This window comes from Protomyctophum parallelum, assembly GCF_964188405.1.
Source record: "Protomyctophum parallelum genome assembly, chromosome: 6".
Taxonomy (NCBI): Eukaryota; Metazoa; Chordata; class Actinopteri; order Myctophiformes; family Myctophidae; genus Protomyctophum; species Protomyctophum parallelum.
Genome location: NC_139701.1, coordinates 17,054,128 through 17,078,285, shown reverse-complemented (window position 1 = coordinate 17,078,285; position 24,158 = coordinate 17,054,128). Strand labels below are relative to the sequence as shown.

The 24,158-nt window shown below is 39.7% G+C and overlaps 2 protein-coding genes across 2 annotated transcripts; both read right to left on the bottom strand.

The window, feature by feature from the left end:
* Positions 1-315: 315 nt before the first annotated feature.
* elovl8b (ELOVL fatty acid elongase 8b) lies at positions 316-6,957 on the bottom strand. The gene is made up of 8 exons (XM_083767404.1): positions 6,891-6,957; positions 6,585-6,648; positions 5,313-5,500; positions 4,914-4,994; positions 3,584-3,640; positions 3,373-3,487; positions 3,082-3,209; positions 316-551 (listed from the first exon to the last, which is right to left on the bottom strand). Exons 2-8 carry the CDS (start codon positions 6,640-6,642, stop codon positions 390-392), a joined length of 789 nt encoding a protein of 262 aa, XP_083623530.1. The 5' UTR covers positions 6,643-6,648; positions 6,891-6,957; the 3' UTR covers positions 316-389.
* Positions 6,958-8,013: 1,056 nt separating this feature from the next.
* Positions 8,014-18,839, bottom strand: mutyh (mutY DNA glycosylase). Its single transcript, XM_083767403.1, has 16 exons — positions 18,686-18,839; positions 17,017-17,147; positions 16,723-16,762; positions 16,563-16,636; positions 16,353-16,394; positions 16,027-16,098; positions 15,624-15,737; positions 14,222-14,319; positions 12,970-13,114; positions 12,618-12,705; positions 11,996-12,178; positions 11,360-11,505; positions 10,620-10,775; positions 8,684-8,731; positions 8,477-8,605; positions 8,014-8,132 (listed from the first exon to the last, which is right to left on the bottom strand). The coding sequence occupies exons 1-16, from the start codon at positions 18,789-18,791 to the stop codon at positions 8,124-8,126; spliced, it is 1,581 nt and encodes a 526-aa protein (XP_083623529.1). The 5' UTR covers positions 18,792-18,839; the 3' UTR covers positions 8,014-8,123.
* Positions 18,840-24,158: the final 5,319 nt, after the last annotated feature.

Below are 24,158 nucleotides of genomic sequence, written 5' to 3'. Positions count from 1 at the left end.
TGTTATCATGTGTATAAAATGTACAGTTTGTTTAATGCAATCATTTGAATGTTTGTCACTTCCCGGTTTAAGAATTAAATAACAGAACTATTTATTGTGCAATACCTTTTTCATTCCATGACGTTAACCCTCTAACAGTTACTCAACATTTAAAAGTATCCACATTTGATAGTTTTACAGTATTCAACTAACTAAATCATTTATGTAAATGTTCAATGTTAGAGCTTATAGAACGCCCCAACCGCAAGGTTAGTGGGTGTACACTGGCCTCTAGTGGACATAAGGTAATACAGATATTGAACTTTTGCACAAAAAAACAATATTACACTTATTTTATTAAGTAAGTAAAATTGCAACAATTTGGGCCATCCACGCCTGGTATAATCGTCTTATGCAAGTTTCCTCTTCTTGTAGCTTTGGTAGTAGAAGTTGCTGAACAGGACGATGAGAGTGATGAGGTAAGTACACACATGTGCATTCATGGCATCTGGGAAGTCACACTCTGCGTAAAGGTTGTATCCGGTGTGTATAGTCAGCAGCACAAACTGCACCTGAAACCACCAGTTAAGTATGTGACTTAATGTACTGTAACGTCCTCATTAGCAGTGGTGGAAAAAGTACTTAAATAATAGTATGAATAATACAATGTAGAAATACTCCATTGCAAGTCAAATGTAGTACGTAGGTGTTGGTATCAAAATGTAGAAAGTAAGCTTGTCCTGATCGAATTTTGGAATAAAGTGTCAGTCAAAATCATCGGTCAGCTTCACCCTTATTGTCCAACCGGGGTCGGCTACATGAAGTGAGCGGTGCCTTTCATCATGATGATGTAGTATGATGAGAATGTCATCATACATCAGCCAATCAAATCATCACATTCCGTGCTACAAACACATACCGTGCTCAAACTGACATACTGTGTGTATGTCAGTTTGAGCACGGTATGTGCGTATAGCACGGAATGTGCGTATACAAATGGAACCAAATGGTTCCATTTGTACACTCACAGACCCATAATGGTCCATTTGGTTCCAAACTATCATTTAGCAGGGGGCCCCCTGGAACTCCCTCAAGGACCCCACTTTGGGAACCACTGCTTTACCACACTGCTCATTAGTAAGTGAACCTTTTTCCCCTTCCCATAATCGGGTCATATACTGTACACTATTTTGATAGGGTTATATCTTGCACTAGCATTTATCCTTAAACTTATTTGCCTTTTTTCCATTTTGAAAAACCTTAGTTCAAATAGCCGATCTTCAAGCTCACAATGTAGATCGGCTAGTTGAACCATTTTAAAATGTATTTCAAAATAGTAAATAATGGCAAATAAGTTGGAGTAAGGGCAAGATAGGGCCCATCCCTTCCCCTGGTGACCAGGTGGAGCAGGTCCTGATCCTCAGTCTGCCCCATGGCCTCCTCCCAGCTGGATGTGCTTAAGCCCAAACCACACCAATGGGTCGAGACGCAACAAAACAGTTTTAGCGTTCGTCCCAACGGTGTGATATGTCCTGTTGCGAGTAAACCCATGTCTACGCATGTAGATGCAAGTCAACCTAAGTGATTCAATTCAATGGTTGCTTGCAATTACATGCGTCTACTCGCAACAGTTTGATTGCAAGGAGCTGTATGGCGACCCATTGGTGTGGTTTGGGCTTTAGATTCCTTACTAGATGCCCTGAACACCAACTGGCTCCTTTCTACGCAAAGGAGCAGTGGCTCTCTCCCTTATGGATGACTGAGTTTTTATCTATCACAAAGCGATATGCCAGCCACCCTCCTGAGAATCCATTTCAGCTACTTTTAAATAAGATGCATGCTCCCTCTCACTTGAGAACAAGATGGAGTGGGCGATCCACCGGTTTCCTTCAAAGAACCATGGCCTCAGATTTCAAGGTGCCATCAGACAGTCATCCCAGCCACTTCACACTCAGCTACAAAACGATCTAGTCACTAATGGTGGCAGGGCTTTTGCAATCCGGGCCCCCAAGCTCTGGAATGCCCTACCTGCTGACCTAAGATGTGCAAAATCAGTATCCACGTTTAAATCTCTCCTGAAAACCTACCTTTGTTAACTTAAAGCCCTTTCGTAATTGTCAGTTTTGGATTATTATGTATGTTTTGTATTTTTATGCCTTCTATTGCATGGATTGATCTTTTGTTGTTTTCTTGTGCTGTAAAAGCACTTTGTGACTTTGTCTAGAAATGTGCTATATCAATACATTCATTATCATTACATACACACTACATTACCAATTACCTATGCCAACTTGATAAGAAACTAAAATATAATTCCTACATAAATTAGTACATACAAATTTACATTTACTTGGATAATAATAGGAAAGGCAGGTTGAGGATATACACAAGACAGCATCTTCACTGCTCTGTGTCTTTCAGTGTCCTCAATTGTGATTATTGGACTCACCCATTTTGTGTACTGATCTTATTGCCTGTGTAGTATGCCCAGGTTGTCAGAGACTTCAGCATATTGCCTGCCCTGCTATCATTTTCAGTATAGTATTGAAATGTCTAATGTAATTTTTGTTATTACCCTTCTGGGCTATCGCTGTGTACGTTTTCTAGTCAGTACAGATTGGTGTGTTATCATCATCTACAGTATGCGTGCCTCGTGCCTGCTATCTGCATACTGTACAGGTGACTCTGTAAACCATATCATGCATATTCAGAGAATGATCGCCATCATATACTAACAATTGAAGAAAACCTCCAAGAACAAGAGCAGAAGAAAGCTAAATAGAGGTCATGTGTGTCATGACTCATGATGGCTTTTACTTTTCTATACCATTTTGGATTATAAGTGGCTAAAATGGAAATCGTTGGTTCATAGTAAGCCTGCCACTCTGCTATAGTATACATGCAGCTAAGATACAGTAAATGTTTTTATCTTGATTTACAGTAATTTGTGATGCAGTTTATACAGTATGCATGTATGGTGTAGCGATAGGTTACACAATCTATCGTTTTGGGGATGTGGTGCATTGCGTAGTGTTGCCATGATGGCATCAAAATTGCCAGCACTGCCACTGACCCAAAGCCAACTTGGCAAGAACCACTCACCAGCTGAAGTGATGTAAGGTAGCGCTTCCACCAGAGGTATTTCTGCATGTGAGGCCCCAACGCTGCCAGCCCATAGTAAGAATACATTATAACGTGGACGAATGAGTTCAGTAAGCCAATGAGGAATGCTATAGGATGATACAGGAATGCAAGAATATATGATTAATATAACATACAGTTTTAGATTAATTAAAACTTTTAAGCTGAACAACGGCATTGATTTTGCAGAATTATATTTTTATTTCATATCATGTTAGTCGCCACTGCCAGTGCACATTAGTCATGACTTACACTGTCCTCCAGCCAGATACTTGATCCCTGCCCACCAGTTGAAGATCATGGTGGCATGGTGATAGACATGGAGATAGGTTAGTTGATTGTTCTTCTTCCTCAGTATGAAGAAAATCTGTCCATGTGGAGGTGATGGCATAGCCTTTAGTGTACATGCGCTTGTATTGATAATATTTTTTTATGTATTCAGGGTGTTTTGATATGCGTTTACCGTGTCATTGAGTTCTAGGACTTTGGAGAAGAAAAACCACCAGCACGCATTAGCCATCTGTAGGGGGAATGGGTTGAGAGAGATTAATGGCAACATATTGATTTGGATGTGACTTTACGTTGCAGTCTGCTGTTTATTGTACATATCGGAAGAACAATTTTTATTTATTTATTTTTATCAGGAACAACGCACATTAATCAACACATAATTTTTCACTCCATGTAAATGGGCTAGAGTTAGCCAGAAGCAGATTTTGTAGTCCCTGAGCAGGCTGTTAAAAGTGGTGATAAAGCGATCTATCCAACATATACAATACAAAACAAGTAAACATTGGTACAGCCAGGGGACAGAACAATTTACAGTGACATGTGAGAATAGAAGTGACACCAGTGACATTGGCACTGATAATTTCTCATGATTGGTTTGCTTTAAGCCACCTCTTAAGGTTGAAACTGAAGGTCATTAGGTCAAATTAGTTGAAGGTTTCGCTTACTTCTGTAGGGGAACTTCCAGAACTGTTAACACACTACATCTGAATGATACTTCATTCCCCTCTGGTAGTTGCCCTTGTTACTCTGAAACCACTGTCCCTTAGATCTATGAACTGTTTCTGTGGTGCAAGATTGTTTAGGATCTTAAAAGTGAGACAAGCATCTGCAAAGTGTTTAAAGCTGTCAAGATATTGTGTGGTGCTGTTCCAACATATTTACTGCCAAACCAGTTTTCCTGACAGCCAACCAGTTGAAGTAATTGCAGGAATCTGAGTCTTTGCTTTAATGAAATATCCGAGATCATATCATTAAGGTTTTAGGGAAGATGCTTCTGAACATTAGTTTACAATTTAAGTAATAGAACATGTATTCTATTGCTAGTTTGACCCATTCTAATACTCAAATAACAATTTAATAAAAAAAATAAGTTCCTAATTGCAGCTTTAAACTGAACTCATGCAGGACACGGCAGGGTCGTGCAGAGAGCACTGAGGGGGCAGGGGCTCAAACCCCAGAAAAGGGCACATGTGTAGGCGCGCGTTGCACGCGCCAATATTTGGGGGTGGTCTTCGTGTGGGTCCGTCCCATGCTATTTCAGATCATTGTACAGTAAAATAAGCAATACGTTCTCATTAGTCTGAAACTAAAACTGACTGATGGCAGCCAGCACATTAAAAGTGTAATTAATTATGATAGTGGAATTATCATTACTTGTCAAATGTTCGTCTTGAAGGGCCAATGGCACTTATTGGACCCCCACATCAGCCCTTATTGGCCCCCCACATAAGCCCTTATTGGCCCCCAACACAAGCCCTTATTGGCCCCCAACACGGTCTTACCCTCAGCGCCAGGGGATTGGTGCTGTAGTCAACAGGCTGACAGAGGAGGCTGTAGTTTGACAGCCAAGACGTCACAAGGAACTGCAAATATTCAAACAGTGCCTCAATGAAATCACACACACACACACACACACACACCTTTTATGACGTAATCAGACAAAACAAAACTCTGTCCATGTCAATGGCGTTTGTTTAAGGAAAAACAAACATTAAACCTGTATATAGATTGAATCGTTGCCATCTTCAGTTTTTCCACACAGCGTGCACTGCACACACACACACACACACACACACACACACACACACACACACACACACACACACACACACACACACACACACACACACACACACACACACACACACACACACACACACACACACACACACACACAGTACCTCATAGAACATGTAGGCAGACAGACAGACCATGGAGAAGTTGTAAACAATGAGAACAACTTTGAGGTCGACGGGCTCTCTGTGCTTCATCAGACGAGGGCCAGCCCAGCTTATTATGAGGTAGCAGAGGAAAATGACGATGATTGGTACTGGAGAGTACACCAACAGCCATGGATCTGTCCTCTTATCTGGAATAGAATAACAATGAAAAAAGTCTATTTGTATTGCACATTTCATACACAGTCAATTTAAAGTACTTTACATGAGAAAAAAAATATGCTGAGGATGATATTTGTTTTTGAGGGGCGCCATGTGTGTAACTGTGTACAGTACAGTGTGTCTGTGTCTTTCCGTTTGAGCACGGAATGTGATGTACTGTATGATGATAAGAGCGCCATCACTTCACACTTTTTTTAAATAAAAATAAAATAAAAAACATCAAGTACAGTATTTAGCCTGGATTTAAAATGTGTTAGAATTGGCAGAAGTGTCAGTTTGTTCCAACTAAGGAATAACTAAATGCTACTTCACGGCACAATATTTTGGTGAACCCCTGGGTGTTCATGAATGTAAAAAGTCAGAGAGATGTATAATGATGAATAATTCCTGTCTTTCTCCACTGTCACCGTCAATAAAATACCCTTCAGAATATCTTAACCGAGGGTTCCAAAAGGGGCTATATGAAAGCTTGTAGGCCTATGAAGTGAGAATCTGCAAGAGCCTTATCATTTGCTAATCTGATCCTTGACCATTAAATCCTGATTTTAATCATCTTTGTTTTCGAAATGGCACAAACGGCCAAATTAATGCAAGCAGAGAACCTATTCGTTTAAAAACATATATTTTGAAAATCAGTCTTGAGTTGAGAGAGATGGCCTGGCATGCGTGCGTGGGGTCAGGTGTAGGCGTTCGTTCTTCTGGTGATTTGACTGCGCAGGAAGATAGAAACAGTTGTCTGTAGCCTAGCTATACGTTCAGTGTGGGGTGATGTCGAACTAGATAATGGAAGAAACAAAGCGGCATGGTAGTGGTCTGGTCTCTGGATCCTGTGACAGTGTGTGACTGACGTACTGGTCACAAAGCTGTCGTTGTGCTGATCTGAAAGCTGCATCTGAATCTCCTCTCTGGAGTCTTGGTTGCATTGTTGTTAGATCTGTCCATGTCAACTGTCAAGGCTGTGGCTTTTCTTTTCAACCGCCATATTAGAAACAGAAATGAGGATGTTGCAAACGATTCCCATCAAAACAATAGGCTGAACTTGAACTTTCGTACCTCCATTGTCCAGTATCCAGCGGTGCAGGTAGTGCACGCGTTGCCATGCTGATGTCATTTTACACTGTGATAAAGGCAGGGTTATTAAATCAAGAGAAGTACCGTACGATATTCATAACACCTGTCACAAAATACTCCAATCTGGGTGATGATTAATTCATAGATCGGTAGGCTACAGTGAACCCCGCAACTGACTCTTTGAACTTTAATCACCCTTTGACTAACTATAAAAAACAATGTAATATCCTGGACTGCATCCTATATCTTTTTAAAACTTCATAAAGCTCACTCTCTGCTTTTACTTACGTCCTCAAACTGCAGTCATTCATAAAGTCAGTGACGATGTATTTCCTTGAAGTGAACTGAGGCTGAGCCACACCCAAAACCAGAATACGACTTTCAAGATGACTTGTGATTGGACGCCGGTATACAGCCCATGTAAATTCCGTAGTAGCCTACGGCGGCGGTGTTTCAGAACCTCACCCGATATGTGGGGAGGGCGCAGGGAGCACCTGCCCTTCCCTTTCCCTTTATAAAGTTAGTTTTTTATGGCCTGGGTCCTGCCCAACATCAACATAATTTGAAAAATAAAATTATAATTTATTTCCCCCTCAAAGTGCCATTAGTAGTTTCACTTTCCACCTGCAGTGATGCAAAGTCCCACCCACCCTTTTATGTTTCAAACAATTTGACCTGAGACAAGCACTCAAGTATGGTAAATTCACCTGTCATACTTTGTCAGTATCATTTGATTATTAGTATTGAATGAAAATAGAGTAGACATGATGTTCGTCCTTCATAAGTCATGTGACTTCATCATGAGTCATGTTTCAGGGCTAGAGGCAAAGGAGAAAGGAATAGGGAAGAATAGCAGTAATGACATGGGCCAAATAGCATAAGATATCCAATGTACTGCATTTCTGGTGTGAAATGGCACGAGGGGAAAAAACAAGATCATGCTTATCAACAAGCTCATGGATGGGGTATAAATTAAGCTTCAGGCGTTCTGCAAACTGCTTTCACTATAGACAAAGTTGGCAGTAGACAGTCGTTGGTATGGACACCCATTTCTACGTTTATTTAGCAAACTTTATTGCTTTCAGAAACAGGCATTGGCATCGTATATAAAACTAAGCATCTAAAACATGGATTTTATCAAATAAAAAATAACATTAAAAAAAACATATTTCCTTTAATGGTTATTATTCTTGAAATTGCAAGCACTTCACTTCATTAGATTGTCTCTGGAACCCCAACCTAATATTTTTATTGTTATAGGCTATTATGTGGTTAAGAATTTCACAATTGCCTATAGAGGGATATCAGTTACTCTACTTTCTCTAGTCTACATAATTATGGTTAACTATCACTTGTTTCTGTGGACCCCCTGGAAGACTCTTAATGGACCAATAGACCACCAATGTTATTATTTTAGCATAACCTTCGACTGTACTACCTGTACTGTTAACAATCCTGCTAATAAAGTATTCAATCAATCAATCAATCAATCAAAAAGGACTGGGTGATGTGTTGCTGTTGTCAGCAATCCTCTTTAACCGTCTTGAACATATATGTCAAACTCAAGGCCCGGGGGCCAAATCAGGCCCGTGAATGAATTATCTTTGGCCCGCGGGATGATATTGAATTAGTATTAGAACTGGCCCTCTGGTATATTGCACGGACCACTATAATACTACAAGTCCTGCTTTGTGAGGATCATAGAACAGGAAACTGAGCTTAATAATAATGCATTTTCAGTTTTAAATGCATTTACTTTTTTGCTATTTGCCTGGGATGTCCTCCTGACCGCGGTGCCCGTGTGTTGAAACACAGTCCGGCCCTTGACTTCTACCAATTTCTTTATTTTGGCCCACCGTGTATTTGAGTTTGACATCCCTGGTCTTGAAGAAGGAGCTGAGAGAGAGCTGTTTAACCCCATTAGTTGCTGTGCTGACTTTGGGCCTTTTAGACGTCTGTAGCGTCTTCTCATTCTTCACTGCAGTTTTCTTCCTTTTCCCATCCTTGGAGAGACATCAATTATCATCAGACTATAAATCAAAAATAATTACAGAGATGGCATACAAAGTATAAGCACTCACTTTAGTCATTTGCTCTTGGCTTGTTGTAGAATCATACAACTTCAGAATCTGTGGGAAATACAATGACAATGACTAAAGGAATAATCAGAGCTTTAAGGTGATGTAATGATGAGTGACAATGCTCACCCACTGTGGGGCACTCACTCAGTGGCCCACAGTGGACATTTACAGTTTTGTAATGAGAAACTTTGGCAGGAATGTTCTACTGTAGATAATGTACCAGTGTTCCTTCTGAGTGTTTAGTCAGTACCAGTGGGCTCACAAGATATTTTCAGGCGTTTTATTCTCTTTTTATTTTCCATTATTTACTTCTAATTATCTTGTATCCCTTGAACTGCAAATGTGTAAGCTTTCACCTCACTTTGACCTGTAACGGTGTTGTGACAATAAACCTAAAAATAGATCTCTACAGAGTATACACTACGAGCGCAACTAATGCCAGAAAATGAACATGAACATTTACATTTACACTTCTGTGGCAAGCTCATTTAAAGGAGAATTCCATGCTAGAAGGCTTTCTTACCTTTATTTGTAGTTGTTACGTTAGTAGTAGTAGTTAGTAGTATTTTAATATTTTCCATCAGGCACAAATTAGACGCCTATATTGGCTAAGAAGGACCACAACAACAAGTGGTCTGCTAGCTGCTAGGCTAACAGGCAGCTGAGAGTATGAAAGAAACTTACATCTAACTGAAACAGAAGGGAAGAATATAAGTTTGGTGTGGGACTCGGTGCCATATGGGACTGCATGCAGCGAGGGCTGGATATATGCCACCACCACCGCTGAAGTGCCCTTGAGCAAGGCATTGAACCCCTACCATGAAATGTTCTATGAGCAGGGCCTGGCTGTAAACAAGTTCTTGAGCTTAGTCCAGTTGGTGCCGTGTCATTAGTCAGAAGGTTCATTGTTCCGAAATTACTATCCCTATCTCTAACCCTAACCTAAACCTAACCGCAAGCACGGGAGCAAACCTAAACCTAACCGCAAGCACGGGAGCAGTGCATGTTCGGACTAACGGGACTTCGGATCTATGGGCAGTTTCCATCTACAAGCTCACAACGTGTCGCAGCGAGCCAGCGACGCGTTGTGAGCTTGTAGATTGGCTATCCCTGCAGCGGATTTCGGGTGGTTGCGGATATATATATTGGATTAATTAATTAATGCGGTCGGATAACGGGCGGATTATAAATATACACACTCGGATTCGGGTGACAAAAAAGCTCATCCGCTGATCTCTAACCTGGACCTCTTTGGTTGGGACGTAACAACTACAAATAAAGGTAAGAAAGCCTTCTAGTATGGAATTCTCCTTTAAGCCAAAAGGCTAACAGTACTGTTTGAGTGTTTCCAGTATAAAGTGATTCCAATATATTTTAGAGCCATTAGACATTTTGGTGAATTTCAAGTATATAAAACCAACGTTTTGGACCAGCAGTTAGCATGTTATACAATCATATCGTTGCTGTTGGGCAGAAACATATAGTTTTCATGTTTTTTCTTAAATGAATGTCAACTTCATAATACAAAGATTTTGCACTAAAGTAGTGAACAGTCACTATTTTCCTTTTTTTCCTGGACATACAAGGTTTCCATCCGACAGCAACAATATGTCAGAATCCTGGTAGTGGTAGCTCATCCAGTATACATAACACACAGGCCATGGCTTCATATATAAGGCCCATGTTATCAGATTGCTCTCTGAGCAGTCATAGGATTATGTTCTTTACTTCTGACGTTGCTAATGTTTATCTTAGCAGTTCCTTTAGCCCAGTGCACTTTTGCAATGGTACTACTTCTCACTTTACTTTAATAGACATAGTATAGATCTAAATAGCATCAACTAATGACAAGAATCTCCCGCAATTACTCCATGAGGGATAACACAATCCTCTCGCACTTAAGTCAGGAAGGGTGTAAGGATGTGAGCATATAGACCTTTTTAACTCCTGTGGACACCGCAGCCTCCTGCAGGGCATGTCTGGTAAGCCACTGTGTGTTCTCATTCTGGGTTTTCCTCTCCTCTGCACAGTCATTCAAAAACACACTGTAAACCACGTACGTCTGGTGGATGTGCGAGAAAATGTGAACCACCTGGCAAACAAAAGCATTCGGTAAGAGTTTAAATTTAAAGGACCATACTGCTGTCAATACACATGTACTGTCTAATGTCTATCAGCTCACAGCTTCAGCCATGTACCCAACATAATAGACCATAGACCATGTCCCCATGAATGGCTTTATTTTTGGATTATGTATCAGTTCAGTTCATTTATATAGTCTTGAGTCATACAGATTTTAACAAACAAACATGTCCTGAAGTATACAAATGTTGGCTAAACACGGGTGGTTTTTAATTAATTAAAAAAGGCAACTAAGTCATTACTTTGACATAAAGAGTTGTAGTCTATGGGCTAATCATGGCAGACCACCAGTATGGCCCCTTTAAGAGACTGTTAATGGACATTTAACTGAAAGAAAACCTGCAAATTGTGCAGGTGGCGATAATTGAACCCTAAAGCGCTTAGAACATAAACTCCCAAAATTAATCTACTCTGAAACTACTACTAAACTAAAATGGTACAATGACATCAACATGCATACCAGACAGTAGAGAGAAATCAAATCATAAACCCATATATGTCAGTAGGGTTTGTACTTTGTAGATGATTGCTTACCTCGCCAATGTACTGGAACAGGCTTTTGTTCAACTTGACTCCCAGAATCCTGCCTACCTCTGCACAAAACGCCCCCTTGTGTTTCGCCTCTGAATTATCCTCCTCCTGCAACAGGCTAGGGAACTCCCACATCCCAGCCAGTAAACCTGTAAACGCTCGCAAACATACAGAATCAGATTCATGCACACACATACCAGATTAGTGAATGTCAGATTACGGCAGTTACTTGTGTATATGACACTTCAAGCATCATAAGAGCTAAGAGCTCTTATGATGCAAGTGGAAGCCACTAACCTGTTCATTTTAATTCTTAAGAGAATTGTGGTATAACTGCATTCAGTACTGACAGAACTGCATGAGTAATGCTGCAGACAGGTGCAGATACATGCTTGTGTAATTATTGTGTAACTAATTATTGTGAAGGCCACATCCTTGAATGTGACCTTTAGAGGTAATTTAGTTCATAAAAAAATTAAATAAAACCCTATGTAAAAATGCTTGAAATTCTTCACCCCAAACATTTTAGTGAAGGTAAAAAAATATAATGTGCAGTACTGTGTATTATTAATGTAAACCACAGAGGAGAGGCAGGAAAATCTCCCAACAGCACATGCTGCTTTGCAAGTGAACACTGACCTTTGTTTGGTCTCTGTGTGAGCATGTATTGTTCCTCTTCCCCCTCCACAGACCTGACCACCACACATGTGAGGGTGCGCTCCACGCGGGGTGCCTTCTTCAACGGCTTTCGGGGGAAGTTCTGAACACCCAGCCCATCGTCCCATGGTTTTGTGGGGCATAAGTTACACGTTCCAGAGTTCACTGTGGAAGAAGTGGAGAAGAGTGACTGGTTAGTGTAGACTAGAGTGTAGTTTATGAACTAAATATATCTTTCATATAAATATTCAAGTACTATATCGTTGCTGTCATATTAGGTTCCCACCCGACAGAGACCATATGTAATTATGTAATAGATTATAACAGATTCCCACCCTATAGTCGACGCATGACACAGGGCCATTGACGGATATTCATTTTCCGAGTGTCTTCTCGGTTGTGCAATTACATTTTATTGGACTCAGATCTCACTTTGCGTCTCCCAAACTTAATCTGCATACACTACCTGCAGAGGATGTATGTGGACAGGTGTGCAACTTTTTCATACATACTGACTGAAGACTTTTATAATTTTGCTCTGCACCATGTTTTATGCATACCCACCCAAAACCTAAATCTCATGTCAATGTGATGACATACTTACTGCAGTCTTCTATATCAGATAGTGTTGAAGGCTTCTTGTCCAGTTTCCCCAAAAGCCTCTTAGAGTTCTCCTCTTGTTTGATGTGGACCTGCACAGACAAAAGCCCCAAATTAGCCACAAACAATTACAGGACTGAGCAGAGCTTCATATTATTATGAACTTCTCGCTATTTTGGCCTGAGTGCAAATAATCACTGTTTGAAGACGTACTGTTGCATGTTGCCAAAAAAAATGAGTTTTTGCCATTTTTAATGACTGCAGCAGTAGGAGTACCAGCACTTCCTACAAGCATCTGACTGCCACATTACACCAAGTATTTGTAAACTTTTGCATGGTTTAATGATGGACTCTACCTTGCGATAGGAGTGGCAGTGGGACTGTATGGGACAGTGAGTACAGAGGGGCCCCTTAGGAGTACAAACTCTTGCCCCCAGCTCCATCATGGCCTGGTTAAAGTCTCCTGGTCTCTCTGGTTGAACCAATGTATTGGCTAGACCCCTATAATACACAAAACATAACCCTCTTATTGCTAGATTTAATAACATCTTATTGTGCATTGGGCCAGATTTGGCGACTTTTTGAATGGCAATCGAAAAATGTGAGATATGACCACAATGTCATATGACCACTAGCTTGTTCCATCGTTTACTTATAAGCATTTTAGTACACCTTGGTTTCACTACTTGGTTTCACCAAGGTCTACTAAAATGCTTATAAGTAAACGATGGAACAAGCTAGAATCATAATTCTTTTTTCATTGTAAACTAGTGACTTGGAGCTTTAAAATGAGACATTTCGTGACATTGTGGTCATATCTCACATTTTTCGATTGCCATTCAAAAAGTCGCCAAAGCTGGCCAATGCTGGCCAGAGGACCATTTCTTAATTCGTCATTTTAATGCAAAAAGAAAGCTCAGCGATCTAAATAATATAGATCACTTTTCACTTTCACTGTAATACCCAGAATTGCCACCAGATGGCGGGAACGCACCATTATGCTGATTTTGACAAAAGAGTCAAATCTGGCTAAATCACTTCCTGTTAAACGGAGGTAAACATCCGGGGGTAGTTTGACCCTGAGCAGATAGCTTGGCTGTCAGGATTGCTAAGCTAACACTAGCTTTTTCATAACTTAGTCAAATTAAGCTCAAAAACGGCCAGGAACGTCCCAAAATGTCAGATTCTTTGCCACGGTGCGTGTGCACGATAGTGCACGATCGCGCGGATTTCGGCCGGTTTTTGGTAGATTACATAAAAATTAAAAATTAAAGTCTAAAAGTTCCATTATTTTGTTATAATAAGACGTACTGACAGGGCAGTACGTCTATTACGTCAATTACGTCCCTGGCCACGAGGGATTTGTTGATTTAATACGCAGATTATGTCTTTGGCCACTAGGGGGTTAAAAGGTAAAATGTTAATATACATATTGTGAACAATCACATCTGACAGAACAATCACATCTGACAGATCAGAGTACATTATCACTAATAATCAAGGTACATTCAATTGTGTCAAAGTTTAATCAATTAATTTCATCAGTTTTATTTGTCTTTTTTCAACCCTGCATCAATACAACATGTTTATAGTTAGACTCCATCTCACCATAGTGCCTCTGTCACAGCAGGGCTTGTGCTGTCGGCCCCAATAGCCCTCACACGACACAACACCCGAATCACATTTCCGTCCACAACTCCTGTAACCTAGGCAGTAAAGGTCTTGTCAGTCATCAACAATATGAGATACTGGTACAGTCCGGTGGTTGTGGTGATTGTGTGTGTGGTTTTCAAACCTTTTGTGCCCAAGGCACACCACATACCAAAGGGCAAGTCAAAATCTCAAGTCACATCTGTATCTGTGCAGGATAGCCTAGCTCTATAGTCTATATTCCATAACACGTGTTATCACTCTTCTAACTCTGTAAATGTTTACATTTACTAATGCCAAATACAAAGTGTGATCAACTACTTAATATGCAAATGTTTAAAAATAGAGAAAATTGCTGATCTAAAAGCTCACAAGAGTCACAACATGGAGCACTTGTGAGCTTGTAGATCTGTTTACAATATCCCAAATCACCCCCAAATCATCAGTATTATAAGTATGATAATTATAATGCACTATGATCCTCGATTCCTCACCAAAAAGTCAGTTACTGACCAGTAATTATGAAGTATTATGATAGGCTACTTGAGCTTATGAGTCATTATAAGAATCTTTATAATGTGTTATGAAACTTATGATTGTATTATGAGTGCAGAAAATTGGCTTTTTTTAATAGAAATAAGTTATATAGTTATAGGGCCCTATCTTGCGTGCCGTTTATCCCTAAGCTTAGTAACATTTTGAAAAACATTTTTAAATTGTTCAATTAGCCGATTTACATTGACACGTTTTGAGCTTGTAGAATCTACAAGCTCAAAACGTATATAATATATAATATATTATATATTATATTTTATATATTATATATTTTATATATTATATATTATATTTATATATTATATTCTAGCAGTGACTGACTGAGATATCGAGCGTGCGTCCGCAACTGGTTGTGGCCCCCATCAAGTGACCTTTTGACCAATGCGGCCCTCGCCCCAAGTTCAGTTCGACACCTCTGTTGTAGATGATCAGGTATTTGAAATATTTAAAACGAGTTTTAAAAAAATAGTAAAAAAGAAGTAAAATAAGTTCATGGATAAGGGGTACTAAGGCAAGATATGGCCCATAATGTTATAAGAAGATTATAATTCAAATGCATTATACTGTAGGTATACTTATAATGCCATATAAATATGGGATGCATATTATCAAGTGTTACCTTTTGTATAGTGTATAAAATCCCAAGGCAAACCTAGCCTGGTAAAACCTCCCGGAACCCACATGTAATTTTCATTCAATGAAAATGAAATGTGGATTCTGCGACCGGGAGAGTTTCAAGGCGACGCCCTTTGGGAACCACTGTGTTCTGTACAGTGTGTACAGTATGTTGGACATGGATTTATACCTGCCCCAGTGCAATGGAACCTATAGCTCCTGCAGTGTAACGTCCCACTCCAGGTAGCTGCTTCAGAAGGCTCTCTACTGTCCTAGGCATCTGTCCCTTTAGCTCCGACACCACCTTCACAGGACAGGATGACAATTGACACCAAAGATCATATACAATTATTTACAATACATTGACAGTCGTTTTACCTCATCCATTAGGCCACAGACCCCAATTTGATAGGATTTATTTTTGAGACCCCCAATGTAAAAGTGGAAGTGGAACTGAACTGGCTCTGAATTGATTTAGTCAAATTTGATGAACATCTGTGGCATTTCATTTCACTTTCAAAGATTGCACACAAGTAATCGGCACAGTATTTCATGCGAGTACAATAGCATCATGCAATAAAAAAACTACATACCTTCTGAGCCCCTTCATGTAGTCTTCTTCCACGAGAATAATAGCCCAGGCCTGCCCACATTTGGTTGACCTCCTGCAGATAAAGTAAAGCTAATAAATGAAAACAAATACAAATGTAGAGGGGTGGGTGGGATTGTTTGTTTGTTTTTGTGTTCCTTGTTTTTGCTGTTATGTGTAGTTTTTATATGTGTTTTGTTTTCTTTAGTTATTCATGGTGTTAACGTGTCTTATTGTGATTTATTGTCTTAAATAAAAAACATTTGATAACAACAACAAAAAAAAGTAGAATAGCCATTATGTTAAGCTCGAAACATTAAGAATCATCACCTCTAAAGTAGCAGCTGCAAGATCTTGTACAGTGGGCCATCTCTGAAACACAATCAGACACAACTGTTCAGTAACAGTTTTTTTTTAACACATCAATCCTTTGGGCATGTTATCTAGGTTGTTTAAAGAACTTGTAGATCGGCTATTTTCGCTGTTCGTCATAAAACGAGCGGGACCCTTAAATGGTTATATATTCAAAATGATGAATACCTTCATCCATTTGTTGTAGTAGTCTATTACAGTGGCGACTTGTGTCTGCTGGAGCATTATCTCTGACACCCACACTGAAATGGGAATATCTGGCATCAAAAAGAAGACTGCAGTGCAAACTCTGCTGAAAGACATGTAAGCATGAGGAAAAATGTCTTACCCGCATATGTCCTAATGTTTAGGTCAGGTTCATTCGTAGCCTGTTGGGGAAAACGTTGGATAAAGATGGGTACAAGTATTTACAGATTGAGTAGATATGTCTTGCATTAGCCCATGATAGTATACAGTACTTGATTAAGGTCTAAAAGGTCCTGTGTAGCACTGTCAACAAAACATTCCTGTAAAATTATTGCATTTCTTGATACTGACTGTGAAATACCTGTCTCTGCGTAAATGTGAATGCATGTGAAAAAGCCCATCAGCATGATTTAGCAATTAGAAATAAATCTCTTACCATAGTTCTCCAAGGCAGTTCTCTCTTTCCACTATCATACCAGTCCAAGAGCTGTGACCGAAAGCGTGTAATGTCGGCTTGATCATTGAAAATGTGATATAAGGATGACAATGTAGTATCTCTGTCTTCTTCTGCCAAAAGCAAGAAGACAGTGCATTGAATCAATACCTTTACAACTACACGCCACAGAGCCAGATACAGAGGTTGTCTAAAAATGTATTTCAATATCACAAAACAAAGAATATCAAAGCTGGTTCTCAATCTCATACATATACATTGATATATCTCCATCATATAATGTGGATACTGTAGAAACAGTTCACATGCTTTGTTGTTTTCATTTAATAGCTTTTTGTAATACTTTACTTGGTAAGTCTACAATGTAGATCCAACATCAATTGCCAATACAAGAGGTTAGTATTATGTAAACATTGCATATTACGATATTATTGTTCTTGTTCGAGTTGTCAAATATAGGATTTATTAATAACTAGAAAAAGTGCCCTTCTGGGCACAGGTCTCCACCAGGATTCTTCCTCAGCCTAGTGGGAATATGCGTGCACAGTTTCATCGCAATCAGACGCTGCGTTGAGGAGTTGTGGCGATTTGTACAAAGCGGGCTACTCCTGAAAACTGTAGGAGCCAATCGTGGCCAATCAGGATGGAATATGAGAAATCAAACAAACCTGTCTTGATCACATGACTATGGAGATCATGTGTACCGATTTGGGTGAAATTTGGATAAAATCTGAAGGAGTAATAATAGAAAATGTGTTTTACATATGTCGGCCTCCTGGTGGCGCTATAAAGAGCAGATGTGAAAAATTCCAGACAAAGGTTTTTCCTTGGCCTCTAGGGAGTTGGCATACAAAGTTATCCACAGATCCGTGCAGTTAGAGGTAAAAACACTTTTCGGCCAGTTATAGCGCCACCTTGAGGCTGAGTTGAAATTGTTCATGTGGCATTTCGTCCTCGGCCTAGTGGGAATGTGGGTGCACAATTTCACGGAAATCACGCGATGTGTTCATGATTTGCAGCATTTTCTTTGAAACTGAGCACTCCTGTGAACTTTGGAAGCCAATCTGAACCAATCAGGATGGAGTGTGAGAAATCTGAAAGACCGGTTTCGTTGAATGGCTCTAGAGAGACTGTGTACCAATTTGCGTGATGTTTGGACAAAATCTGTAGGTGTACTGTGCAAAAACTTGTTTTACACAAAGCGGCCTCCTGGTGGCGCTATAACAGGCCGTTCTGGAAAGTTTGGGGCAGAGGTTCATCGTTGGCATCCAGGGAGTGTGTGTGCAAAATTTGGCATCGACCGGGTTAACGGTGGCCGAGATTAGCTGCTCACGGACACACGGACGGACGGACGGAGGACGGACACACACACGGACGGACGTAGTGCAAAACATACTCTCCCCCCATGCCTTCGGCCTGGTGGAGACAATAAAAAGTCGCAGAAGAATTGGAATGGGCACAATGCACACTTGCAGTTACAGACAGAAGGGTCCATTTGGTTCCAAACTATCATTTAGCTGGGGACCCCCTGGAACTCCCTCAAGGACCCCTAGATCCCTCAAGAACCACTGGTCTAGATCACCGCGCAATGTAAATTACAGTAGCCTACATCTGATCTCATAAATCGTCAACATTAGGCAAGTGGTCATACCTTCTTTTAGAGCCACTTTTGGTCTCTTCCGCGGTGGTTTTGCAGGTTCTGTCACGTCAAGAGTTGTTCTCTTGCCTTTTTGCATTGCAGAACGTAACCTGCTCATAGCGATGAAGCGATGTACAGAATGCAAGTTGCAACACAAAAATTACAAAACTCGTTCTTGTTTACATGCATCCACTCCCTATGCAATGTATGCGACTATGCGGTATGCGTGCGTGCGTGCGGCCAGTGCGGGCGTTGTTCCCGCCATGGGGAGGAGCCATAGACTGTAGGGAGGAGCAGAGTTATGTGGTGAGCCGAGTGGAATAGACGCAGTAAAAGAGTGGCGAGCGACACGCTTTGATCTCGCCGCAAAGCGGGGTGCTACTGCTATGGGCTTTTGATTGATTGATTGAAATCTTTATTAACAGTTTGTAGAATTTACAGTACATTTTAAGCACATACTATATACTCTATAGTTCCAAACATTGAGATAGAATGAGCACTTCCGCACTGTTACCGTCGCCACTCTCTTACTAGATGTGTTACTCTGATGGGGAGGAGAGGAGGAATGAGGTAACCCCGCGTCACCAGGCATTCCACCTCGGAGGAAAAACTTTGTTGTTTGTGTTTGTTTGTCTTGTTTTGTATTGTAAATAATGTATTGTATGTCATGACTCTTATAATTTATTTATTTAATAGCAAATCTTTATAACAGTCATGACATACAAGGTTATCATTTATCATCATTTATCATTTATTATTTATCATCATTTATCATTAATCATCATTTATCATCATTTATCATTTAAGAGACCGCCTGGCTGAGCATAAATATGCCATTCGAATTAATAATGCTAATTACCCATACACTTGACTTAGTCAGTAGTGTCATGACAATAATGACACTTTATTGAGAATCACAGGAATTGAATATATCAAACCTCTCACCAGGGTGGGGTAATCGCACCAGGAGACTGCGCCTGGCCTGAATGAGGACAGACTTCATGTGCTTTTTCTAGGTTAATTTGGGCTCTATATTAACCTTTGCTACTATTACTATTGTCTGTGTCCTCCGGTATACATGTTATAATATTGTTACTGCTGTCATGTTGTAATTATTATGCAATTTGTTAGTTTTCTAAGTTTATTATTTTCTTAATATATATTTGAGTAAAAGGTATATTTATGAGTTGAAGTTCCGTCATTTCCGGTGCTATGCCCATATATGGTTTGCATCGTTAATGGTTCGGCTCCGTCTTTTGAGCTAATTTAGAACTTCCTGTCTGAGAGCTAGCTAATTTAAGACATCCGGTTGCCTTCAGAATAAAATAAGGTTATTTAATTAATAATTATTACATTACATTATTAGTATTATTATTACATTACAGTTATTGTAAAGACACACATTATGTTTCTGTGTAAAAATAAGTAATTAAATAACATCAAAAAGTTATCTAAATGGATAAATGCTATTCACTGGAGTGAATATTCTATTATATTCTAAAAACGACTTATAAATCCTAAAGCCTTGTTTATACTTCACTGTGCAACGGTCCTATGCTGGACAATAGCAGATATGCAAACTCACAGCACATCTCATTCAAGACACTGAACTTGCAGATCTGCCATTTTTGAACACACTATAAAGTTAACCATTTATCATGCTGCTCTACGTGGCACTGCATTCTGTGACATTAAACCAAATGGCATTTTCCACTCTATGACACTACTGTTCTACATTTTTGTCTAATAAAATAGGCTATTAATTTAATCAATCAAACTGCATTAACTAACAGAGATACTACTAACCAAGCTATCCATGTCAACATGCTCTATAGGAGTCTCAATAACAGGTATAAGTAACGTTTAATGTTTAGTAATGTTTAATGTAGCAGAAGAGGCCATTCATTGAACAGAGTTTTGCACAATTTTAACATCCCAGATCGATTGAAATATGAATCTACTGTGCTGTGCTACACCATGATATATTAAGAGTACAATAACATTCCATTGTGAATAAAAACCTATTAACCACAGTGTAATGCTAAAGGTTTCATCACAGGGCTGTCTGCTTCATGTAATATCATTAAAAGTGTTGTTGGTGACAGTTATATGAGTTGGAAGCATTAAGACCCATTTTAACCCTCAATGGCTTCCTTTCTGACAAATAACGTTATTGTAAAAAAAGTTCACGCGTTCATATGTAGCTATTTTGCATTAGAAGCGGATGGGACCAAGGGACCCGGATGTAACGTAAGAGGACTACAATAGATTCGCGGTTAAATCTCGCGGGCGTGGCCTCACACCGGAAGGAAGTGCCGCCGCCCTCAAATACGGAAGAGACGCGTGGAGGTAGGTTTGGTCAGTGTTTGTTTGGAACGTGCCACGTCACCATCGCGGGTCCGTCTTCGGAGCAAGTAAGTGATTAAATGTTATTTAATACTTAACGCTGTTGTTGTTTGTGTGTTCAAACGTCTATCACTTGAAGTTACTTGTTATGATGTTTATATATGATGTTTGTACGAAACTGTAAAACAGTGTTTCAGTAGCCGAATGGTTAGTGTCGAAGGTTTATAAACAACTATGCCCGGCCTCAATGTTTACTAACCGTCGACAGTACCCACTCGACTACCGAAACACGGCTTTAAAGAGTGTATTTACATATCTAAACACAACAAGTAACTTCAAAAGTGATAACATGTTTGAGCCACGGACCACCATTTCACATTAATAGACTCTCACAATGGTGGTCAGTGGCTCAAATGGGTCTGAGAGACTAGATGGCCTCAAATGGTGGTCCGTGGCTCAAACGCTGAATAAATAATCGACTAGAGGTGAAAATAGTATTGTTTGGTAGGTAAAAGGACAAACATTCTGTGAAAATTGGCACGAAGCAACAAACATTCTTTGAAATTGGTGCGAAACGATCCCGGGCACTCATGTTAACAAAGCTCAGTCACTAACCACTATGCTACAATCAGCATTATATAATCAAAGGATCAAAAGTAGCAATCTTCTACATTCTCTAATTGTGTAGTTTTTTTTGGAAATTAAGCAGATGCTTAACAACAATTGAACTATTGAGTGTAAAGATCTACTATTGGGGTCAATTTGGTTACCTAAATTAAATTGCTCTGTATTGTGACAGTAATCATTGCTATAGTGTGTGTTCAGTAACAGTGTTAAATAGCTCTATAGTGTGACAGTAATCATTGCTATAGTGTGTGTTCAGTAACAGTGTTAAATAGCTCTATATTGTGACAGTAATCATTGCTATAGTGTGTGTGTTCAGTAACAGTGTTAAATAGCTCTATATTGTGACAGTAATCATTGCTATAGTGTGTGTGTTCAGTAACAGTGTTAACTAGAACTGCACTCTGTCGAGTGCATACTTGCTTGTTGCACACTAGTAGGCCATAAATGGCCAACTAGTGCGCAAGCAGAGCGCGCATGTAATCTTTTCGCCCGCTGTAAACTGCCAAATTTCAGTATCTCTGTGAAGGAACGTTTGAAATGATTAATGTTTAGATGTAATTATTTGCTACCTACTATACATGTAATCATTTAGTATTAAGTATGATTCTAGTTTCTATAATCCTGTTACCTTAATTGTTGCTGTACTGTCTGTAATCCGAAAGAAGAAGTATATTCCGTTAGTAAATTTACGTTGTTCACTTTTAGTAACTACCTTTCCACAGATTTTCCATCTTTCACGACTTCCAAATGATAATGAACTTAATGCTGAGATTTTAATTACGGGGTCCTTCTTCATCCTTTTATTTGAAGGTATATCTGTAGATAGTTCCATTGTTTTTCTGTATGTTTCGGTGTGGAGGTGTCCTATTGATCTAGATCTGTGTTTACAACAGGCTTCCGTGTGAAATTGTCAAATGATCTGGAGTGTTGATATGCCCGAGTCTGTCTGCGTCTTCCTCGGAGAGTCCTGGTTTCAATATCTTCCTTCTTTCACTGTGCATAGGATAGCTGAGAGTCTTTGGCTGAGAGTCACCCCAGCTAACTGGTACACCTGAGAGTCTTTCACCCTTTCTAGCCTTCCCCCGTGGACGTGTCAAATGATCTGGATTGTTGATATGTCAGTTTCGGTGTGGAGGTGTCCTATTGATCTAGATCTGTGTTTACAACAGGCTTCCGTGTGAAATTGTCAAATGATCTGGAGTGTTGATATGCCCGAGTCTGTCTGCGTCTTCCTCGGAGAGTCCTGGTTTCAATATCTTCCTTCTTTCACTGTGCATAGGATAGCTGAGAGTCTTTGGCTGAGAGTCACCCCAGCTAACTGGTACACCTGAGAGTCTTTCACCCTTTCTAGCCTTCCCCCGTGGACGTGTCAAATGATCTGGATTGTTGATATGGCCAAGTCTGTTATAACTTAGTTTTTGCATATATAATTATATACTTAGATATATATTTAATTTTGCAAACCACACTAATATTAATAATTATGGTAACATTTTTGACACGTTGTGACTTTTATACATTCCAGAATCATAATGTTGTATTACATACGTCATTACTGAGAGCAGTTATACAATATCTATATACGTATATAGGCATATACTATATACGTATATCTATATACTCTATACTCTATACTGTATAAAGTGTGTAGTTGTAAGTTGATTAGCAGTATTCTGTGATCGGCCTGGTCCAAAAACCGTGACAGCAAAAAAACCGTTCCGCCATTTCAGGACCCCTCAGAAAAACATCAAATCTGTGCCCGTATTGCTGGACCAATGATGACGAAATGACCATATTTCTTACGTCATCATTTAGAGCTAGTCATACACATACGTGTATGACTAGCTCTAAATGATGACGTAAGAAATACGTGTATGACCAGCTCTAAATGATGACGTAAGAGATATGGTCATTTCGTCATCATTGGTCCAGCAATACGGGCACAGATTTGATGTTTTTCTGGGGGGGTCCTGAAATGGCGGAACGGCTGTCACGACAAATGGACCAGGCCGATCACATTACTTGCGCGCTCTGCTTGCGCAAGTAAATAGCTCTATATTGTGACAGTAATCATTGCTATAGTGTGTGTTCAGTAACAGTGTTAAATAGCTCTATAGTGTGACAGTAATCATTGCTATAGTGTGTGTGCAGTAACTTGCAACACAGCAGCCAAGTATATGCAGAACACATATACACGCATTTGACATAACACAAACAACAAGACAATTTACATACATAAAGACATGAAGAAAAGAGCAATATCCACCGCTTAGATTATCCTGTGGCTACTACAACTCCTGATTAAACCCTTTTCTATTTATTAAAGAGCTGGAGAGACAGGAATATTCCTGTTACTGAACACACACTATAGCAATTATTACTGTCACAATAACTTTGTACTTTTGCTACTGATGTTTGTGTGCAACATTTGAGCTGGTGTCAAGTCACCTTAATTCAAGTGATAGATTATATACAGGGGCATGCCATATGGTCTACCTGCACAGCCTTTGTG